At 42.7% G+C, this 21,220-nt stretch overlaps 1 protein-coding gene across 2 annotated transcripts in view; it reads right to left on the bottom strand.

Moving 5' to 3' along the window:
* Nucleotides 1-21,220, bottom strand: part of LOC125021441 (roundabout homolog 1-like) — an 86,052-nt gene that overhangs the window by 56,101 nt on the left and 8,731 nt on the right. Inside the window, exons 4-5 of one of the 2 annotated variants that reach the window (XM_047607514.1) lie at nucleotides 19,623-19,741; nucleotides 17,993-18,079 (exon numbers count right to left, since the gene is read on the bottom strand). In XM_047607514.1, coding sequence (XP_047463470.1) covers nucleotides 17,993-18,079; nucleotides 19,623-19,707 — 172 coding nt within the window. In that variant the 5' untranslated portion in view covers nucleotides 19,708-19,741. Of the gene's footprint in view, nucleotides 1-14,050; nucleotides 14,630-17,992; nucleotides 18,080-19,622; nucleotides 19,742-21,220 lie in introns of those variants that run through there. The other variant, XM_047607515.1, reaches the window with a different exon arrangement.

The raw sequence follows: 21,220 nt of genomic DNA, 5'->3' as shown, positions 1-21,220 counted from the left end.
GAAAGGCAATATCAGCCCGCCACAAGTGGCACCCCAAAAGACCAGGCTTTATCTGCAAAGGGCCAGCAGCCAGTATAAAATCAGTATGCAAAAACATGCACACAGGTGCACAGCGGAGAACATACATACACACCAAAGGTCATTTGTAGCACCTGCACACCTACAATATGTTTTTTTTTTTTTCTTTTCCTCAACCAGTCTTCCCTGAGGCAGTTCTGTTGTCTTGTTAAAGACGTCTGTGTAGTTTCGTCTCAGGCAAAGAGAAAAGAGGGGGAGTGGGGTCTATTTTCTCTGGAACTCCGTGTCTCTCCGGAGAATCAAAATGTAGAAGGCCATGTTGGGATAACAAGCTAGGTATTTCGTATGTTATTCAAATTGTGAGGCATAAAACAAAGCAAGGGGGGATAAATTATGGGAGGAAAAGGAGGAGGGAAGGAAGAGGTGATAAAGAAGGAAGGAGGGGGCTTTAACATAACAAATCATGAGCGCTGAGATTGTAATAACACAATGTGAATGCAATTTACTACAGTGTTGGTGGTCTTGGATCAGCCCACCCCAGTGTCGTATACAGAACCCATACTGCCTGTATTTAGAGCGTATGAAAGGACTTCTATGACAGTCTGGATCTAAACCAAAGAAAGACTCAAAGACAATATCACAGCCAAACTTGGGCTACAGGTTTCAACTGAGGTTCACAACTCTGTGTGAAGAATGCGCATATTTGTCTCTTTGTGGTTCGCCCAAACAAGCAAGTACTAGAAAAGCAGTGGGTGATACCTTTTCACATGGACTACAGCGCAGATTCACCCTTTGGTACTGCGTGACACAATCAGTTTGCTCTGTGACTCCAAGACAACCAGATCCAAAGTGGTGGTAAATGTCCACCGTGCGGTCCTGTGGGGACTGTGTGCGCTCCAGTGCCAAACTCCACTTTGGAGTAGCAGGAGTCAGGAGCAGCTAATAAAGGCTGGCGGATTTTGCGAGAGGCTCAAGAGCATGTAATAAATGGCACAGCCATGTCTTGTTAAGGCAATCCTTTTGTTTCAGTCTGTAAAAAACATTCCGTTTTCCTTTTTTTGACCCACGGGCTACATGGTGGATCAAAGCCCACAGTTTTAATGGTGAGACAGAGATTTCCAGAAGCTTCTGAGTTCACGGCACGGCCCTCGTGAGTCCAAGGACAGCACGTGTTTCAATGCTACCAGAAGAGGGAAAAGCACAGCTATGTAAACGCCAGAAGTGCTTCGTTCTTAGTCAGAAATCAAAAATGTTCTTTTCTAACTGACCAGCCGGCAAGAGTCGGATTGGTGATGACACTTTTCCGTATTTGTCAGTGTCAGCTTCATAAAAATTAAGCATGAGTTTCCACTGAGAGAATGAATCCTCTGTCTGAATGCAAAATGAGGGCTGCCAGCGTTTCTATCCTCAAATACACTTCACCCAAACTCAGACCAGACAGCTGTCGGACTCCGTGGCACTTAACTCACCGCCGCAAAATATTAGTGTATCAAGTGGGTGATATTACACAAGCGTTTGCCGCGCATCGCTCGGTATTCTAAGCGGATCTGATTATACTGAAATGTCAGCAAAACATCTAAGGAATCTTCTCTTCCGAGGCCAAGTTCTGACTAATGCGGATCCAACGCTTTATCAAAAGAGGCTGCGGGAGAGAGCGGGGACCTGCTTCGTGAAACCGTGGAGACTCTGCAGTGAAAGGGTTCCGCGCACACAAAAGACGAAATCACCCTCAAAGCAAATGCTATTTTGAAAGCCGTCCACATGTCCACTTACAATTACTCTCCTCCACGCTGAATAATAATTAACTCAAAACGATGACCTTAAAAAACTCCTATCTGCTCCTGTTAACTTTAACAACTGACGATGATGAATGTCAGCTGTGAATATTCATATCATTCAGCATGTCATTTAAAGAAGAAAGAAGTGTGCCAGGCCACTAATTGAATAGGAAGCGCTATGAAGGTTGATAAACGCGCTATTGTTTGGCAGTACGTCTAAATCACAGTGCAGAAGTGTGGCTTTGAGGAAGCCACAGAAACACATAGTGCGAGTAAAAAGTCTCATGAACAGATGATCTTTTACAATAAAGGAATACTTTGACATGCTGGAAAGTGCACTGGTTCGCTTTCTTGCCAAGAGCCTCACGAGAAGATCCAAACCACTATTAAATATGAAGTCAGGAAGCAGTTAGCTTAGCTTAGCTGCTCCCTGCCAAGAAATATTCCAGCACACAATCCCCTTTAAATCCCCGGCTCCGTTTCCTCCCTGTTTCTGCTCTTCATGCTAAGGTAAGCTAACAAGTTCCTGGTCCTTGCTCCGTATTTACGATCGTGACGGGAGAGCGACGCCGATCTACCCGGCTTAGTCTCGGCAACGAAGCGAGCGAGCATCTTTCCGAAAATGTCGCCCATTCGTGCCGCTCATCCTTTCTGGAGACAAGTATTCCAAATACACACGCCCACACACACTCGTTCATTGGTAAAGTAAAACACAGAGAACCAATAAATGCCAGACATTCTTTCTCAGGCTGTATAAACTGCAATTAAGCGGAACAGTTGAACACTGTCATTCACTGAAGAATGCGGGGGAAGGAATGCAAGAGCGTGTTTCTGAGGCTGTGTGTGGCCAGGACAAGGTGTCTGCGACTGTCCTCTCTCTTAAATCCTGCTGATTTTAAATTGCATGCATGTGGATTTAATCACAGGGAAGCTATGAAAAAAAAAAAAAACTTAACACAAAATACTGTAAGTCAGTGTTTCTTTCTTCCTTCCGACATCCTTCCAAACACTCAGTGCACGGTGAAGCAGTCTCCGGGGAGGAGAGTCAAGGTCATGGACATGATAACACCTCCCGACTGCAGATGTTCAGAGTGAGATATGAGCTGAGCGAAAAAGCGAGCGGGAGGAGTGCGCTCACGAGCTTACCACAGGCAATTTTACAATCGATTTTACAAGGTGCAGACCAAAAAATAGCTTAATTATTGATTTATTTTTCACTAAGTTTTCTGATAAATCCTTTAACAGCTATATTTATGATGAACTAACTGACAGATTTGATGGTTTTAAAGTGCTTGCTCGCTGACTGTTCGGCTTCAGTTAAAATAGTGGCATACATAAATATTAAGCGCCGGACAACTTCACTATAACTAAAAAAAAAAAAAAAAAAAAAAGAACATTTCGGGTTTGCCATCTGGTAAATGCTCACTGGGAAGGTAACAAGCAATGAAGTCCCGAGGGCACACTCGAACCAGAACATTGCTGGTGCGCGATAAACATCTGAGCCAAGTAGGTCAGCGGGACACTTTAACTGGGGAATAAATCCATCAGGCCAAACACAGTGCACCTTTCATTCCACTATTCCCGCAGTTTCCAGGAATATAATCACATTTTGTTGCATCAGACATTCGAGTGCATTACTAGTCAAGTGTGCGTGGCTCACTCCCAGCTATACGAGCGCCTCTTTTCCTCGTAGGGCCTCAAATTTAAAGTGTCAAATATACGCCGTTAATTGCTTCATCACTGTGAGCGAATGAACCGACGTGGACGGCGGTCAGGAGCTCACCTCTCTTATTCGTGCCGTGAAACACCTCCGGAGCGCACAGCTGCCTGAAAAAGCCAACAGCCGATTTGAAAGGCTTATTCTCACTCCATTAAATGTTCGGTGGAAAGTAAAGTGGCTGTATAGACCATTGATTATCACTCAGGCAGAGCTTGAGAGTCTAACTTCCCATGAATAGAGCAGACACTGAATAGGCACAGGGGTACTGTACATTACAAAAGACAAAAGGGAAATCTTACATTGGATAATAATATATAGTTACATATTTGTCCACTGTAGCTAAAATATAGTTTATAGTCTTAGTGTATTCAGTTAAATTAAGTGCATAATGTGCGTTTGATCATCTGTTACGTTTCCTTAGTTTCCCCCTGAGGCTTGTGAGTTATAAAAACGTTACCTAAGCCATTTTCTGCTAAGCAAACTACTCATTGTTGTATTATTATATTAGCGTCATGCTACGTTATTGCATGTCTGCATGACCCATTTATTTTAGGCCTTAATTGTGCCTGTGGTCGTGGCAGACCAGATGTGACATGACTGTCACACTGTGAAAGAAGAGAGACGCTGCCCTGAGCACTGGGGCTCACCCACAAAACTAAACCGTGCAAGCAGATACATAAAAGCACTGCTCATTCCCATGAAAGAATATCACACTTACTAACAAACAGGTATGCAATCAAACGCGCAAACAAGCTGGAATTTGCCTCTGAACCACTTGTAACTCTTGACTGAAGTCTCTCTAATGAAGAGGAAGAATAAGTGGTCACGGCGGTGGATGTTTTTGGACTGCGCTGACTCTTAAAGCAATCACAGAATTTGTTTAATAGCTGACGGCAGACATTATTAAGAGGGTATATTCAGCCACGAGTGATTACGATTCAGGGCTTGACTCGATTTTTATTTTTTTTTGTGGCATTGTCAAGAACCTGCTTTCAAAAGAGGAAGGGTTCTCACAAAGCTGTGCAATAAGCCCCACTGTGGGAGAGTAAGAAAAGGAATATGCACATGGTTTTAATAGCAACCTAGTGAGACTACACCTACCTGTAAATGAACAGTTCACTTTCGTACAAAAAAAAACAAAAAACAAACGAAATTAATTGCGCTCCAGCTCATGTTAAAGACAGACAGCTGGCATGGTTTAGATAACAACAATCCAGCTCCAGCGTCACTGTTCAACACATGAAACGTAGCTTTGATCTTCTCATCCAGCTAGGAGAAGGAGACTGGAGGAGTAAATAACATTGATCATCTTGTGACAATACAATGTTCCGCTGGGATACATTTGGACATGGCATTCATGTGGATGTTACTTAGCCATGCACCACCAACCTAGACCAGACCAGACCAGACCAGACCAGACCAGACCAGACCAGACACCCCCATCCCACCCCATAGCAATGACACTCACTGGTGGGAAGAGCCATCCCCAGCAGGATGCAGCCTGACACACACACACACACACACACAAAAACAGTTTAGGAACAACTCATAATGACAGCACAAAGTGTTGACCTGGCCTCCAAATTTATTATATACCAAACTAATCCAGTATCTGTGGAATGATCCACAGAGGCCCCTCCCCTCAACCAATAGGACCTAGAGGCCCCCCACTAACAGCATTCTGTTACTAGACACTATAGGACGCCCTCACAAGGCTCACGTCCATTCTCTCATTAGTCCAAACTATTTTGGAGACACATGGGAGAACTACACTATATTAGGAAGGTGTCATAATGTTATGCCTGATTGGTATATATTACAAGTATTTTCTGTAAACTGTTCAGCGTGAATGCATCTCTGGCTGAGGCACAAAAAAGTTTCCTCTCTCCGATTCAAAATGCAGCTTCAAAAGCACATCACACCCTCCGCTGATGCCACCATCCTGCTATATGAGCTGTCGGACACCTGTTGGACTTATATATGCAGTAACATCTGCGACAAAGACTTAATGCGGGATAAATTATGTTTTAAAATGCATAAGCTAATGCCTGTCTGTCTGCATCTGAGGCAGCCTGACAGATCAGATCCTCGGTGCATCTGCTTTCCCAAACTTCCCGCGTCCCCTCGCAACCGAGCCTACCCAAACTCCCATTCACGCTGACAGAACGGATCATGAAAGCGCGCCGTGTAGCTCTCCCTTTTCACCAATCAACACACAGGCAGGCTGTGCTTATGAAGCGATGGTATTTACATGTAATTTGCCGTTTCTCACAAAGAGTTTCAAATCTCAAGGAAGCAGCCTGTTATAAAAAAAAAAAAAAAAAAAGGTCACAGCAACGGGTGTCTGAAACACTGGCAGCATTCAAGCGTTAGAGCTAAGGAACCAAATGCATGTCTTATCAAAACACAGCTGCTTCTGCTGCTGCTGCTGCTGGTGGCGCCATACTATTACCTTCTTACAAACACAGTCTTCATTTTAAATATCAGACCTGCTCAGTGCGTGAGCTATGAAAAATGTAGATTTCATCTACTTCAATCGTTAGTTTACTCTTCTTTTTCTTAAAAATTTAAATAAAATGACGCTTTGCCCCGAACTTTTGGAATAACGTCACAAATTGAATACATGATTTTGTTTTTTCTAAAGTGAGTGTGTACACTGCATTGTCCAGGCGCTATCCATTCAGCAGTCCCTGCCGTACAAATGAAGGTGTCGTAGAAACGCCATTAACGCGGCTCAGTGGGAGAAACCCAGATGTCAGAGTTCACCGAGGATGAGACGGCTTCTGGAGCTCCATAATTCCCCTGACCTCTCTTTTCACAGCAAACCTGCTTGTGTCAGTCACTTCCACCGTACGTACACAGTATCATCCTGTGTTCCCTGACATATTGCTTTTCGCTCGGTTTTAGCCCGTGGAAGAGCGAAATCCTTTTTGTCCACGGACAGATAAAAGCTTAGCCTTTGAGAAGCTTTTTTGTTTTTTTTTTCCCGACTGGCTTCGCTCGCGTGGTAGCCATTTCAGAAGTTATCTGTATGAACAGCTTTTTATTTGGCTGCATTTGCGGCGCCGCTGTTGAACGTGCATGTTGCCACAGGCTCTGTGGTTGGCTGCTGACGTAATGTGCCGGGTTAGAGCCCAGCCTCTGCGTTTCCTATCCTCTGTGGGTCGGGGTTTGGGAAGGCGGTTCCAAAAGCCTCCTTCAGTGATTACTGTGGCATCTTTCTGAGGTAGACTCTTTCGAGGAAATCACACTGCAGCGCTTCACTTTTAATCTGATAAACTTGTTGAAGAGAGGTTCTGCTTGGCTAGTGTGGCTGTAATTGATTCACGAAAAACTCATTTCTAAGCCGACATTGTGGCTGCAAAAATCTGGCTACAGTCCACATTTGATAGCACCTTTCTAAGCCACAATGAAGCAGTTCCGTTTGAAGTGAGCACACCACAGCAGGTACGTTTTGCTGATTGGTGGTAAAGCTTAAATCTGCCCCTTTTTCTTTCTAACGTGCAGCGGAAAATAACCGGCGAACGGCACACAATGTCTCAGAGTTAAATGACTTTATGGAGTTTCTTTTCATCTCCTTGTTCGCACCAATTCGGAACGCGGAGTTAATCACCGCATTTCACAACGTGCTGACCAGTGTCCACGTTGCTTCCATCTCCCCAACACCTTCCCTCAACCCCTGTCCACACTTCATTTCCTCCTCGCTGTCTCATTAACCCGAGGCTTTTTTTTTTTTTTTTTACCAGAAGTGATGATGCTCAACTGGCCATCATGCCCCTCCTTAAGGCGCAGTGGTATGAACTTTCAAAAGAAGGCCCTCGGCCACTCTGTAACCCAGCACGGCGAAAGAGAAAATGGAATCTGTGAAAGTAAAGCTCCAAGACTCTTTTTTTTTCTGCCTTCCTTTTTTTTTAAAAAAAAATCTGCAAGCTTCAGTCTTATTTACACAAACTCTGCAGCTGAATTAGCAGATGGAAAATTTGAATGTCCTTGATGGCTGCGGGGGGAAAAAAAATAAAAGCATTCATACTTGAACTGACGGACTCAAAAGTAGCACGAAGCTAAAGTAATAAAAAGGAACAGAAACTAGAATACTGCAAATCGAATATGCTAGGAGAAGCTGGGGAAATTACAATGACAACCAATGCTTCTATGATGTATTAAAATAGCTAATCTTATTTTCTTTATCAAACAACTGACTAAATACAAAAACCTCTATGAAAGGATTGAATTTTCTTTCCTGTTAACTGATTCTGAAATCTTCCATCGAATCCTCATTAAAGATGTGCGACGTGATGCCCCTCCTACATATGGCGCACACCTTGGCTTCCTCTCTAGTCAAAGAAAGTGTGCAAGTGCTTTGAGAGGCTGCACTTCAGCATAAGCACCGGCTAATGAAGGCAACGTTAAGTACGGCCCTTCTCTCTGTAATAACAAGGTCGGTCCTGAGGCCACTGAGCTCTCGCTGGCCTGCTGATCAACCTGCTCCCTTCATCCCTCGCCGAAGCCTTGCGGGGATGTGACGGGCCGAGAGAAGAACTGCGCTCAGATGCTCTGATCAAGGCCTCTGGAATTCATTTTAATATTCGGCGTTTCAAGTGAAGGAACAAGAAGCATTAAAATCACACTCATATAATATTAGCGCGCGGCGGCTCGGCTTGCGAGTTGACACCATGCGCCGTGCCAGTGTCGCAAAATATCTGACGAAACGCTCGTCTTCCAAGACATGTTTGGAGGATATTCAAATTCGTCTCAGACGTAAAAAAGAACCTGACTGGATATTTTTAAAAACATAGCAGAACGCTCGCTATCCATCTCAGTAGGTAGACTAGTGAAAACAAGCTCACTCTAATATAACAGCCCTGCTTGTGGTATTCAGCTTTTGAGAGAGCTGTTGATTCAGTTTGTAGCAATACTGAATTACATTGTGTTGTAGTGACACCTGTTTCTATTGTTTTGGCAAAACCCTTTTTAGTCAGTGTGCACATTTATTTTTGATTCAGTCCAGGTTAACAGCGCCACAAATAACATTATCCAAAATGATCATCCGGTTGAAATAAAGGTTTTCTGATACTGCTCCTCATGAAGGAGGATCTAAGGCTAATGTTTTATCATGCGAGTATGAATACACTGTAAATAATCCACAATGAGAAGAGACTTTTGCAGTATTACAATCTTGTGAAGTACATGCTAAAAATAATGGGAAACAATAATACGACATTTAGCTACTATTAGGCAGTGGTGGTAGTATTACTCTACTCACACTTTCGCCTTATTACAGCTCCAACTGTGAATGGCATCCAACAGCATTGCATTTTGAATGCTAACTAATAATAGATGTGCTAATTAAAGCAATTTATGCATGTTTTGGGCTCTACAGTGAGAGATGCTCTGGTGGGAAACGGTTCTTTATGCCTCAGTCTTCACATAGAGGGCTTTGAACCCTGTCAGTAATGACAAGGAGAGACAGGAGACAAATGAAGGAGAAAGATGAGAGGGACGGAGGATATGGAAGGGGAGTAATTTGCACTACTGATGTGTTCTCGCACAACTACCAAGCTATTCTTCTCTGTTGTCGTTGTTGTTTTTTTGTTTTTTTTGTTAACCTAATCTTTGATTTAACAGTCAGAAATGGCCTAATTGACGATGTGTGGGAGAAAGCGTCTATTTTCCATGTGTGTCCGAGCGTGAAAAGACGACGGGAGATCTATCAGAAAGCACACAAATTCTATTGATTATTAGCCGCCTGAGTGGAGAGGAGATGACTCATGGAGGTAACCTCAAGAAGACATCTATGAGGTCATATTACTGTGACCTTTAAAGCCACGCTTTCAAAATATGAATCATACCAATTCACCCATGAAGCAAATCTCTAAGGAATCCAGCGTCTCGGTTGTCAGGAGGTGAAGCAACGCATATCTGCATACTGACCACACACTCTGTGCGCAGATCGCCACAATTACTTATAAAACCTCAAGACAAGGGAGCAAATTTATTTACAGAAGTAATTATCCCAAGTGCTTGAGCACACAGACATAGCTGGACACTGACCTCAGAACAGGAAACTAAGGCCAGTGGAGTACAAACAACCCAGAGAGAACCGCAAACCCACGGGAATTTCTGAGCTTAGAAGTTATTCCAGATGAGAGCAGCTATTGCTTCAGCATGCAGGACCGTCCTTTGTGAGGAACCGAGAGCGGCGCTCGGCACAAAACGTTAAAAAGGACTAATGAACGCGATATCACAAATCATTTTGCAGAGCCATGTCGGGTCCATATTAGACTTATTTACTGTGATGTGATCTGTGACGCAGCAGACGCCACCTTCTATCAGCCTAATGAAAACACACTTAATGACAGAATACATTGGTTAAAACTTATTAATTGTAATTATACTAATTGTACATGGGTGATTTAACGCATTACTGACGCAGCAGTCACTGTGAAACTTCAGATTTAATATTTTCAGTTTACGCTTTTAATGAAGTCAAGCTAGTTTTATTATTTGTTTTAATTCCTGCTCGAGTTGCTGCACTTTATGAAGACATCGTTGAAGCTGAATAAGATTAGTCGAAATGACTGAAATTGCTGACAGCACAAATGTAATATAATTCAATTCTTTTTTATTTAGTCTAAAAACGTTGAAGGAAGTAGTAAAGGCGTGGGAGGATCCTTCTGGAAAGGAACCTGCCGTATCGATCCGCCCTCAAAATGAAGGGTTGAGCGTGTGTGTGTTTGACTGTGTGAAGGTGTGATGATCTTTGAACTCCGGGCCCACAGGCACTTGTCAAAGCTCCCAGTAGCTTCACTCTCCCTAGGTTAGCAACCACTCTCAGCCTCCCCTGCACCACAGGGAAGCAGTGAGTAAACAAAAGAAGCAATCATGAATCACAGCATTCTGCAGACAATCTGAAAACACACATTAAAAATAAGCTTACGCCAACACCATTACATATGCATGTATGCACATTCAGGCAGAGCCAAACAATTCCGGCAACATCTACAGGGGTTTGGGGGAGCAGGCAGTGTTACTTATTCTGCTTCAGCAGTTCCTGGTGGGCAAAGTTCTCAAGAGCAAACACTTGTGTCAGACAACATTCATTAGACATGACCTGGCTTTTTACAGCGCGGATGGTTTGAATGCTAACGAAGGCATCATTTCAGAAGGTGTTTGTTGGAGTCATCTCCTTCTAAATACAATTAAACTTTGAAGAAGTGAAAAAGTAAAGAGGTGAACCTGATATCTGTTTCGTCGGATCCCTGAGGATGCATATGAATTGCTTAAATCTGATTACTAACAAAGCATCAAAATGTGCCAGAACACACAAATTAACAACCGGCGCAGCATATTCTTAGTCAGCATTCATGGAGATGGTTTCCAGCCAAATGAGTGTCCGCAGAAGCCCCTTCTTTCTTAAGAAGAACAAAAGGAATTTGACAATTTCATCCAGCAATCGAAGGAATCCTTGCTGCCGTACAAAGATGTCCTCTCGTCCCCATCATCCACAGCAAAGCAGTCCTCATTAGAGGGACTGGGCTCGTCACTGTCACCATCGCAAAGGCTACAGGGAGTCTTGTTAGCTTAGGGGACGACACAGCGGGCAGGCCTCCCTCCAATCAAGCCGTCGTTACTTAAGGTCCGGCATTCTTTAACAAGTGCTTTGCAGTATTTTGAGTCACAGCAGTGAATCTCTTGCAGCCATGAGTGTCAGTCGCCAAAACAGCATGAGTAAGTACACGTGAACTCTGACCCGTGTGCAACTAACTCCGGCAGACCGGCCAGATGTCTCAGTTAAAATGTTCCCTATGGGGTTGCCGCACACACCAGTGATGGAATAAGGCTGCGTTCTGCTGGTCTCTGAGCACCTCTTGTACTTACTCCACCACTGATAACACACGGGCGAGAAGGTTTATAAAGGTAAAATAAGCCTCAGAGGATCTTGGTTACTTATTGCTTTTGTAATTAGCCTAGTTAAAGCCTGGCTGGAAGAGTTATTATGCTGGTCCTGTGCTAAAACCGAAAGCACATTGTGAAACCATCATAACAAAGAAAAACACGATGTGCCGTCCTTATTTTTCCCCCTCGCTTCCTTTATTAAGTGGCATTTGCAGATCATGAAACAAAGCAGGAAGAACGGGCGACGCAAGACACAAGACATCACTCTGGGGACGCATAATTAAGATCTGCGGGATGAGAGGGAGAAAGCTATCTTGACACAAGCATATGCTTTTAATGGCCATCATTTAGATTATTACATATTGCCCAATTACTGCTGGCAGATTTATTATTCAGAGACGAAACTCTCAAGTGAGGGGACTTCCCAGTCGCTCCACAGAATGAAGTCACCAAGGCTGAACACAGCTTTAAGAGCGCCGCGCTCGTGATGCGTTTTCATGCCAAAGTGAATGCCAACGGATGCGTTTGTGTACATGAAAGTCAAGGATGGAAAAAACACGTCATAATTCTGACTGCCATATGGACTAGACCTAGGGGTCATTTGTTTGGGTTAGCTCAGGATCACTTTCAAGATCAAGCAGCTATGTAATCCATATTGCTATATCCATGTTACCTATCATAAGGGAATGGTAAACAGGTTGGAACTGGGCTGTTGGATGTACAACCTGGTCACCTGTGCAAACTCAGGCAGGGATCAAAGGTCTGTTGTGTGCCCATTGTCGCCTGGTACAAGAGGAGCATTAAGTGCTCAGTCTTGGTCCTCTAGTAAACTGTTAGCTTCAAATCAGCGCTCTTCAAGTGAATCACACAATAGTTAGGAGCAATTCAAATGTTTTGTTTGAAGCCTCTGCTGACAATTTGCCTCTTACAGTTCAGGGAGAAAAAAAAAAGTAAGAGAGTTGGTCCTTATGGTGCAATTTTCCCTGCAAATTAAGATATTCACAGCTTGATGGAGCAGAGACTTTACTTAGCAGACAACAGACGACATCAGCAGCACTCCTCAAGCCTCTCTGAGCACTCTTGAAACTCTCAATAGCGTGGTTACCAAATATGTCAGATTGTCAGTTTACAGACAACGAGCTGGAAAATTGGTGTTGTGCACATTTTTGTACCCTTTATGTGGAAAGGCCAGCCCTGGCTTGTTTCCTTTTTAGAGTGCCACTAAAATTTAAGAAAAGACGGTAAGATGTCGTGTGGGATGTTGCATTTGCTGGCCCATCTTTGATTTTGGAAAGCGTCCTATGAATAAAACCTACGTTCATTTCTCACAGAGGAGTCACGCCCAAGAACAACATTGCGCTTAAAGAACTCGTATTATTAAGTTATGTCAGCACGGAGCCAAAGCTTCGGATAAAGCTTCCTCTGTGCTGTCAAGGAAAGTAAGCCCTACAACAGACAAAATCCTTCGTTCCGTGTCAAGACACTTATGAAAGCTGCAGTGCTGAAAACACAGTTCTCTTTTTTCAGTCTGCGGCCACTGATAATGTTACTGACAGCTGTCTTTGTCTCGCAGCGTGAGAGACCTTCTAAAACCCTTTAAAAGCATGTTTTCTCTTTGTCAGGACGGGTTATTTAATGCAGACCGGTGGGCCTTAAATTACAGTTTCATCCAATTTTTATCCAAATAGAATGTAAATGTAACTTTATGTGGAATTACATACTTTGTATTTTCATATTTTATACATATAAAAAAAGCTGACTCAGGGAACTTCCAATGTACCTGTTCTTTCTCATACTGGCCAAACGGCCATAAAGTCTATTCTGTTCTATTCTAGATCTACCACACACCCACAAACGCACAACTTGGCACAACACTGCATCAAGTTGGGGAGGTGCACCCCAACCTCCAATAAGGATTTAACCTTGCTTCTAAATCAGAAACACTGTAAGATTTGCAGTCAAGGTAAAGCTTTTTTTTCTTTCTCTGTCTCAGATTTCTCTCCAGTTTCACGATACCTGATTTCCCAACAGGGTGTAGAAGGATATAGAGGATACATGGAATTTGCTTCCAATGTGAATAGTACACAGCCACTGGGTAGCAGTTTCAGGGGATACGTGCTGTGCTCAAGAGGAACTTCAAAGCAGTGACCCTGAAGACTCGAGCAACTTCTCTAATCACAGCTTCACAACTAAATAACTGCTGGACTCAACCACAGGGCATACAACACCTTATTTCTCTGCACCCACTGATAGAGGGGGGCGGGGGGATAACCATCCACGTCCAACTGCCTCCTCATGCAGTTTCAAATACTTTTGTCACATGCATGAATCCCTCACATTCATTTACATGTACAATTCATTTCTAAAGAGATCTAAGAACTTATTACAAAAGTACAGATATGGAGGGCTGCAGCTGCACTGTAGGAGGGTCTGATGCAGATGGATGGGTCACCTCCAACCGTATACACACAGCCTGCTGCTGGCTACACAGAGAAAAAGGTGACGCCAATAAAAGCAGAGTGCAAACTATACACCCCCTTTCACGTGCCGTTAAATTTCTCTTTCTGCACACACAAAGGCAACCCCACTGAAACTTGCCATCCCCAAAAAATGCGCAGGCAAAAAGCAGATACCATACCTGAACAAATCTTCAGCAGTGCCAGCAGACAGTAAATCCCTGTGAGACAGGCAGGCATCTCTAAGAGCAGCTGGAAACGGTATAAATCCAGTTAGAATGCGTCTTGTTCTTTTTTGTTTAGTTTTATTTCGTGCCTATTTCATCTAAAACTTCTACAGCAGTGCCGATGACTGGGGTCCAGGTGGAGGAGAGTTCCCCAACTGCGCAATATGTCCAGACAATAATGTTCAGAAGGGCTCCTCTGAGAGTGGATCTCTAATAGAATCAAAGTTCAGATCAGTCGGAGGCATCGTTGCCGGTTATTACCCGACAAGTAATCCACTCAACAGCACTTGGATTTTCTCCACTCCCCCTGCCGAACTCCTCACTTCCAAACGCCGATAACTTCGCGGTATTCATCTGAGATCCAGTTCCGCCAACAGTTCCACTTCAGAAAAGAAAAGAAAAGAAAAAGAAAAAGAAATTCGGAGCTGAGGAGCGGATCCAGAAAGAGCGAGGGCGTCCAGTTGCAGTCACTTTAGTGGTTTAAATGCGCAGCGTTGCCCCGGTTTCGTGGGACTGGCGCTGGTTGGATGAGGCGCCGTGCGTCTCTGCGCTCAGAGCTGCTTTGGTTTTTCCTACCCAGTCAGAGGCTTTTCTGTTGTACAGAGGAGATTCCTGAGAGTCAGGCACCATTTAACCGCATAAGGATACATTCACAGCGAGGTGGTGTATTAGCCTTTGAATGGTGTTTTTTTGTACATTAAGCAACTTAATAAATGCGAAAAGAAAGTCAGTGATGAATTACCATTCTCAGAGTTAACAAGAAGAGGCTTTTTTTGTTTTGTTTTTTTAATGTAGATCCCATTAATAAGATGTTGTTAATGCTCTTAGCCTGTCTACTCTTTAAAGTCATACAAAAAAGGGAAGCGCGCTGTGTCCTGTAATAACAAGGAAAGGGACTATGGGGAGAAAAGAAAAGCCGTCCGTGTTCTTAATGAGCCAGTAAAATGTGCCTTCATCTATAGTGGCCTGCAGCAGCATTGTGCTTCTTCAGTCAAAGATAAAAAATCGATCAGGATTCCCCCCTCTGACCTTTCAGCACACCACTGGGAAATTAGATATTTTAAAGTGCATTAGAGCTGAAGTGTCTCATATATTGTGCGTTAATGTCACGTCCAAGTAATAATCACATGGGCTAAGTGATATTCTGATTAAATTAATTTCATTCTAAATAGATAAAGATGAATCCTATGAACCTAATAGTTGCAGTGTGTCCCTAAGCCAGTGAGCCTAGGAGATATGTGTTGTCTCAGGAGGTCAGCACTCCACCTGCTGGCTGTAGGGCCGCAGCACAGTCGGATGGGAAGGATTTCTTCTTGCCGATTCGCTCACGTCTTCAGTTGACACTGCTGTCCCAAGCATTTTTGTGGATTGACTTTTTTTCCCCAATACGTCACTGCTATTAAAAATTAAAGTTCTGATGGAGTAACAGTTCTGTCCACTGCGCAATGAGATCTCCAAAACCTCATGGAAGCCGCATGAAGCCACGTGTGTGCTTAAGTTTTGCATTAGTTTTAACATTTTGAATGTGAACCATGTATCCAACTCAAATTAGAAGCCAAAGAAGAGAGATAATTATGCATTGATACAAATCCAACCACCCCATCTCAGTCACACATGAGGAAGGAATAGCGGTGATGCTTCTGGTCTTTAAAGTCAAGTGTACTCACTCAGCCCACCCTGCCCTCTCGCCTCAAATCCTTTAATTGCCAAATGATCACAATGTCTGTGCCGAGACATCGTGGTAATTAAACAACCGCAAGCTCTTGTCTGCCTTTCAAAAACACGATTCCCTTTTTTTTTATTATTTTATTCATGCACACCTTTCGCTTTCCTCTGCCTTATTGCTTGCATTTTCTCCGATTCACGTAGCCCATTCATCACGTTTCCAGCGGCACAATGGCACCGACACATTTGTGCAGCTGTGTGATATTTCTTGCTGTTTGCTGCATGTTACGAGCGCATTTTCTTTTCTACTTTCCCAATGGAGTGTGTGTTTGTTCACAACCTTTTTTTTCTTTTTCACAAGTACATACTACCTCCACGCTTTTCTGGCAGCCCGTTTGGCTGAGATTACATGACAGCAATAGTACTATTGTCCTGTAGAGGTCAATATGGTCTTGGTCAATGATTGCATAATTAGTCTCATTTCATTGCATTATTAGTAATAAGCTGGCTGCAATCACAATAGTGCGAGAGCACAAACAACACAAGGACAGGGGTGCACCATCGGGGCCTCGCTTCCTGCACACACAGCCTGAGCATAACAACAGGTGCAGTGTGGACAGCTAAATGCATGCGCGAATTCTGTTGTGTATTCCACAATCCAATCAAGCGCCACTATTTCCAAGAGCAGATGGTGAAAAAAAAAATGGACACAAAGAAATGCACGTCTTCGCGGCGGCGCGGCACATGAAATGGCAAGGATCTCAAGGAGAGAGTGCCAAGCGCTGAGACCTATTCTTATTTATTTATTTATTTCTTCTCCAGAGTAGCTATCCAGTTGGTCCTCAGCCAAGGAAGAAAATCTCTCCAAAACGCACGAGGCCAAATCCAAAAAATATTTATGAAAAAATAAATAATTTGGATTGTCCTCTGAGCAATAAACTTGGCTCCGGTTAGGCTTTTATTAGTCACTGTTTTGTCCATTAAAAATCAGGCAGGTTTTTAGAAACGCTTATCGTAGATGGATATGTGTGTTGCAAATCACTGCAATTAGCTGCCCCATTTAAAATACATTCCCCACATAGATTCTTCCACTTCATCTGACAGCTCTTTGGCTTTTCCATTTCTTGTTTATATGTTTGTCAGCTCCCCTCGCTGCATATCACTGCGTTGGCTCAGGGTCACACAAAATGTGCAAAATGAGACACAGCGTTTGCCTTCACCTTTCACTTGACAGAAAGCAAAAAAAAAAAAAAAATGCAATAGCCGTACCCTTCTGTTTTTGTCAGCCCTCCGCCAAATTGGCAGTCTGCAGCCACCCAGAAGGTCTTATCAGTTGTTAAGCTTTGGACATGCTTTCAACTTTGCACAATCTCACTGTCATCTTTATTTTCCCCACTGGCCCACAAAGATTATAATTATATATATATAAAAAAAAAGGCTTCTTATCTGAAGAAACAGATAGAGAAACCATTCCAATTTTAGTTATAAGTGCCATTTTAACTGTAGCAAATACAAACCAGACCAAGTTTAGAATTTATAATAGAAAAAAAATATATTATGCCATCCATAAAAAAGTTAACAATAAAAAAAAACAAAAAAAAAAAAAAACAGCCTTTACTTAACTTATATTTGCTCCAGGGGTCAGAAAGACCGTGCAGCACATAAGAGTTTTTGTTATCTCCCAAAACCAAAGAGGCCAAAGGGACAGAAGAACACTTAAATATCTAGCTTTGTTCCACCCCACTACATCCCATGTCTTGCCATAAAATGTTAAAGCCCAGGGAGAGGGGTTTGAACTGTGGTGGCTTTGGACACAGTGCTGGTAGTCTGCAGCTGCTGAACTGGCATTAAGTGGTATTTGGGTCTTTGTCAGCAAAAGGAAGCGGAGTCCTCTTCCTTGGAAATGGGCTCGATATTGTGTCTTTCAGGGGACAAATAGAGAACGAGCACACCCTTCACCGGCAGCTGGCTTTGTCAAGGCTTTAGAAATACCTTTAAAACTGCTTTACACAATGAAACCAAGGGAAAAACAAGTGGAGCCGACAGTGATCAGGACCAACAATTTAAAAAAAAGCAGTGTTGTTGTCGCTGAGAAGATGCACATCCCTTCTGGATCATGGTACCTTCCACTTGATTGACATGAGCATTCTGGACACAGCAGTAACAACAATATGGTGTAGTACACTAAAGCATCTGTACTCGCACGAATCCCATCAGGAGAACAGGCTGTACCTTTGTATCCGAAGCTGCCGTCTGGTTCAGGTTCAGATGCAGGTGGATGAGTAACGACCTCACGGCTTCCTCTGTGTTTGTCTGAATCTGTAGGAGATCAACACCAACACCACAGAGTTAAAACGTACAAAATGTTTTTTCTTACCTACATGCAACGTGGACATTTCTCCCTTAACCACAAACAGACTAGGTGAAAGCTAAAAGGTTTGCTATGCATGAAAAAAGCAGCCATTTGAGCTCCCCCACTGCATTCTATTTTTTGCCTGTACAGTATATAATCTATGATTAATTACCCTTCATCACCCTTAATCACACTTTTTTTGTCAAAAAAAAATTACGTAACATTTTATTCATACAATGACTAATCACTTTACTTAAAGAGACATTTCTCCTGTCACTAGATTCATTAGTGAAGGGTGTAAACGCCTCATTATTTTACTCACAATCCGAAATGAATTTGAAAATACAACATGCTGATGGACATTAGGCTCAGTAACCGAAAACGAATTCGTCAAAGGTCACTTAACACTTAGTGATGTTCAAAAAATTAAAAAAAAAAATACACTAAGTGATCACATGCACCAACAATAACATTCCTGTTGCTTTACATGATTTCTGGACGTTATCTGTGATATGTGATATATATGTGGATATAGTCTACAAACGTGACACTAGAGGGTGCCATTGCTTCACAGTGTCATTTAAATCAAAGCCAAGAAACAAAACCATGTTTGTACTTTTTTCATTTAATTTAGTGCAGAAGGCAAAGTAAATATTTGACTTGTAGCTACTTGAATTCCAAAAAAAAAAAAAAAAAAAAGAAAAAAAAGAAAGGACATTAATTAAATGGCACAGGAAGATTTTAAAAAAACACACAAATTATTGGTATAGTAAGTATTACCAGTATCACTAAGTAATATTACTGATTAACTATGTAGGGTGTTGATCACTTCCAAAGGTTTTTTTTTTTTCAAACTTCGAATAAGTAGATGCTAGTAGTTACTCACATAGCCTGTGTTTGAGTTTACATATCTATGACACCAAAATGCATTTTATTTGAAGTAAATACCAGCGCTAAATCACTGCACTCAAGAAGGACTACTATTTAACTACAGGTCTGCACCCGCAAACCAGACGTGTGCATTTCTTCAGTTATCTACAGTGTACACTTGAAATGAAAGCGGGAAGACCACACAAAATTTAAGATTCCCGTGTCTTCCTGTGTTAAACCACAAGAGGGCAGCATAATTTTATCTACACTGATGTTCTACTGTCAAGGCACTATTCAGGGATTATTTTTTTCATGTGCGTTTTTATTGTGGAGTCTGTGGTTTGTACTAATATTTAATTATATTGTGTCACACTGACACATGTTTCTGTTATTTTGACAGCCCGGGGGGTAAGACTACAACTACTGCGAACTGCATCCTCCAAAATGATCATGCAGTTGAATCTCCATCTTTCTGACACTGTTTCAGCATAAACTGAACATTACAACAGTAACCAAGGGGGGATCTAGTGCAAAACTGTGACATTACAACGCATTCGTTTTGACCGGCCTACCTAACGCTTTGCCAGGTGAGTGCACATTTCTCCTCCTCCCTCTCTCATCCACACAAGAGATTCTCACCTGATGAAATGTTCATGCCTTGCCCCTGCTGCAGCTGCTTTACACAGAGCAGGCTGATGAACAAGAATGGCTGAATAGCCAGCATAGTCCCAGATGGCTTTAGGAAAGCCTTAATCAATCTGGGACAAAGAGACAGAGAAAACGGTTGTTAATGCCTTGTTAGGAAATCAGAAATATAGTACAGAGAAGCTGGCACATGCCGAAGGAATAAAGGGATCACTATACACCGAGAGCCAGCATCAGACAGCAACATGGTTTGTGTTTCATATGGGAATCATGCATCTATTACTGCTATCATCATCCCAAAAGACAGTTCATGAAATTATTACCATACAGATTTTGTTACTGTTATATGATTTAAGACTTTTTACACAAGCGAAATCACACATAGTCCTTGTCCTCCATCTACCCTTCCGGCAAATATGTACCAGCATGTTTTTGTGTGAAATTCCACTACAAAGAAGAAAGGCAGACAGATGGACTTTGCTCTGAAAGGAACCCTGCATGTAGCCAATCTCTGGGTCCTCCTCATCCAGTCCGCACAAAGCAAGAGCATTCACACTGCTGTTGTTTCACTGTTGCTTTTTCCTTCCACACTCCGACGCGGGACTCAGCGTCTACATCTTAAAACATGCGTTCCATGTGCTTTGTGGGAAAACCGCGTGGGCTTTCTGTTCAAGTGCTCCATCAAAATTTCATGCGCTCATACATAAACCAAGTCAAACAACGTGCAAACACGCGCACATTTACCTGCTGCACATCCCCATCCAACCGCCACCCACCCCCTTCCCAAATAGATTCTCCACACACACAAAAAGCGACATGAAACACGCGCTCGCTCTCAAGTGGGTGAGTTGATGAGACGCGATGACAGCGCCAGGCGGGGAAAATAGGAAGTCGGTTCTACTGATCAGCCATCTGTGGTACAAACTGCTTTGCAACTCTTCCTAGCTGTCTGATGGATGGCCAAATTCCTGGGATGTCTTGGCACCCCGTGGCCGCAGGCTCCATGCACCACTTTAATTGTTCGCAGAAACACACACCAACAGCCAGCATTGTAAATAAGCCAACTCGTGAGCAAAGAAAGTGAATATTCTGTGCACGCAGGGCTGAAAAGATTCAATTTTAACTGCGATGGGAGAGATTCACGAACATGTTCGACGATCTAGGAATGGAACATGTGAAAAGAAACAGCGTGCATTTGATTATTTCTATAGCTAGATTATTTTCAGGATTACAAATAATTATAATCAGAATATAATAAGTTAATAATTCAATAATACAGTCTACATACTATATTTTGATCACTTAGCTTTGAATTGGGGAAGAAGAATTTTATGATTAAGATGACACCAACAGATCAAAGTGTTCACTTGTGTAATATCAAAACCCTTTTTATACATATCAGTTCAACCAGGCTACACCCATTTTTCTTTATTTCTTTTAGCTTTAGCATGAGATTGAAATGTCGTACTTCTGCGTTGTCTCACCAACTGGGATGCCAAGAAGTTTGGCTCAGACGTTCTTGTCACCTTCAGGATCCATTGATCAGTTTTCCAATTCCTGGAGATTTCATCTGGAGCCACCATCAGGCCAAA

This window comes from Mugil cephalus, chromosome 15 (genome assembly GCF_022458985.1).
Source record: "Mugil cephalus isolate CIBA_MC_2020 chromosome 15, CIBA_Mcephalus_1.1, whole genome shotgun sequence".
NCBI classification, from domain to species: domain Eukaryota; kingdom Metazoa; phylum Chordata; class Actinopteri; order Mugiliformes; family Mugilidae; genus Mugil; species Mugil cephalus.
Note: the sequence above shows the minus strand (reverse complement) of the source record. Positions and strands in the feature narration are given on the sequence as shown.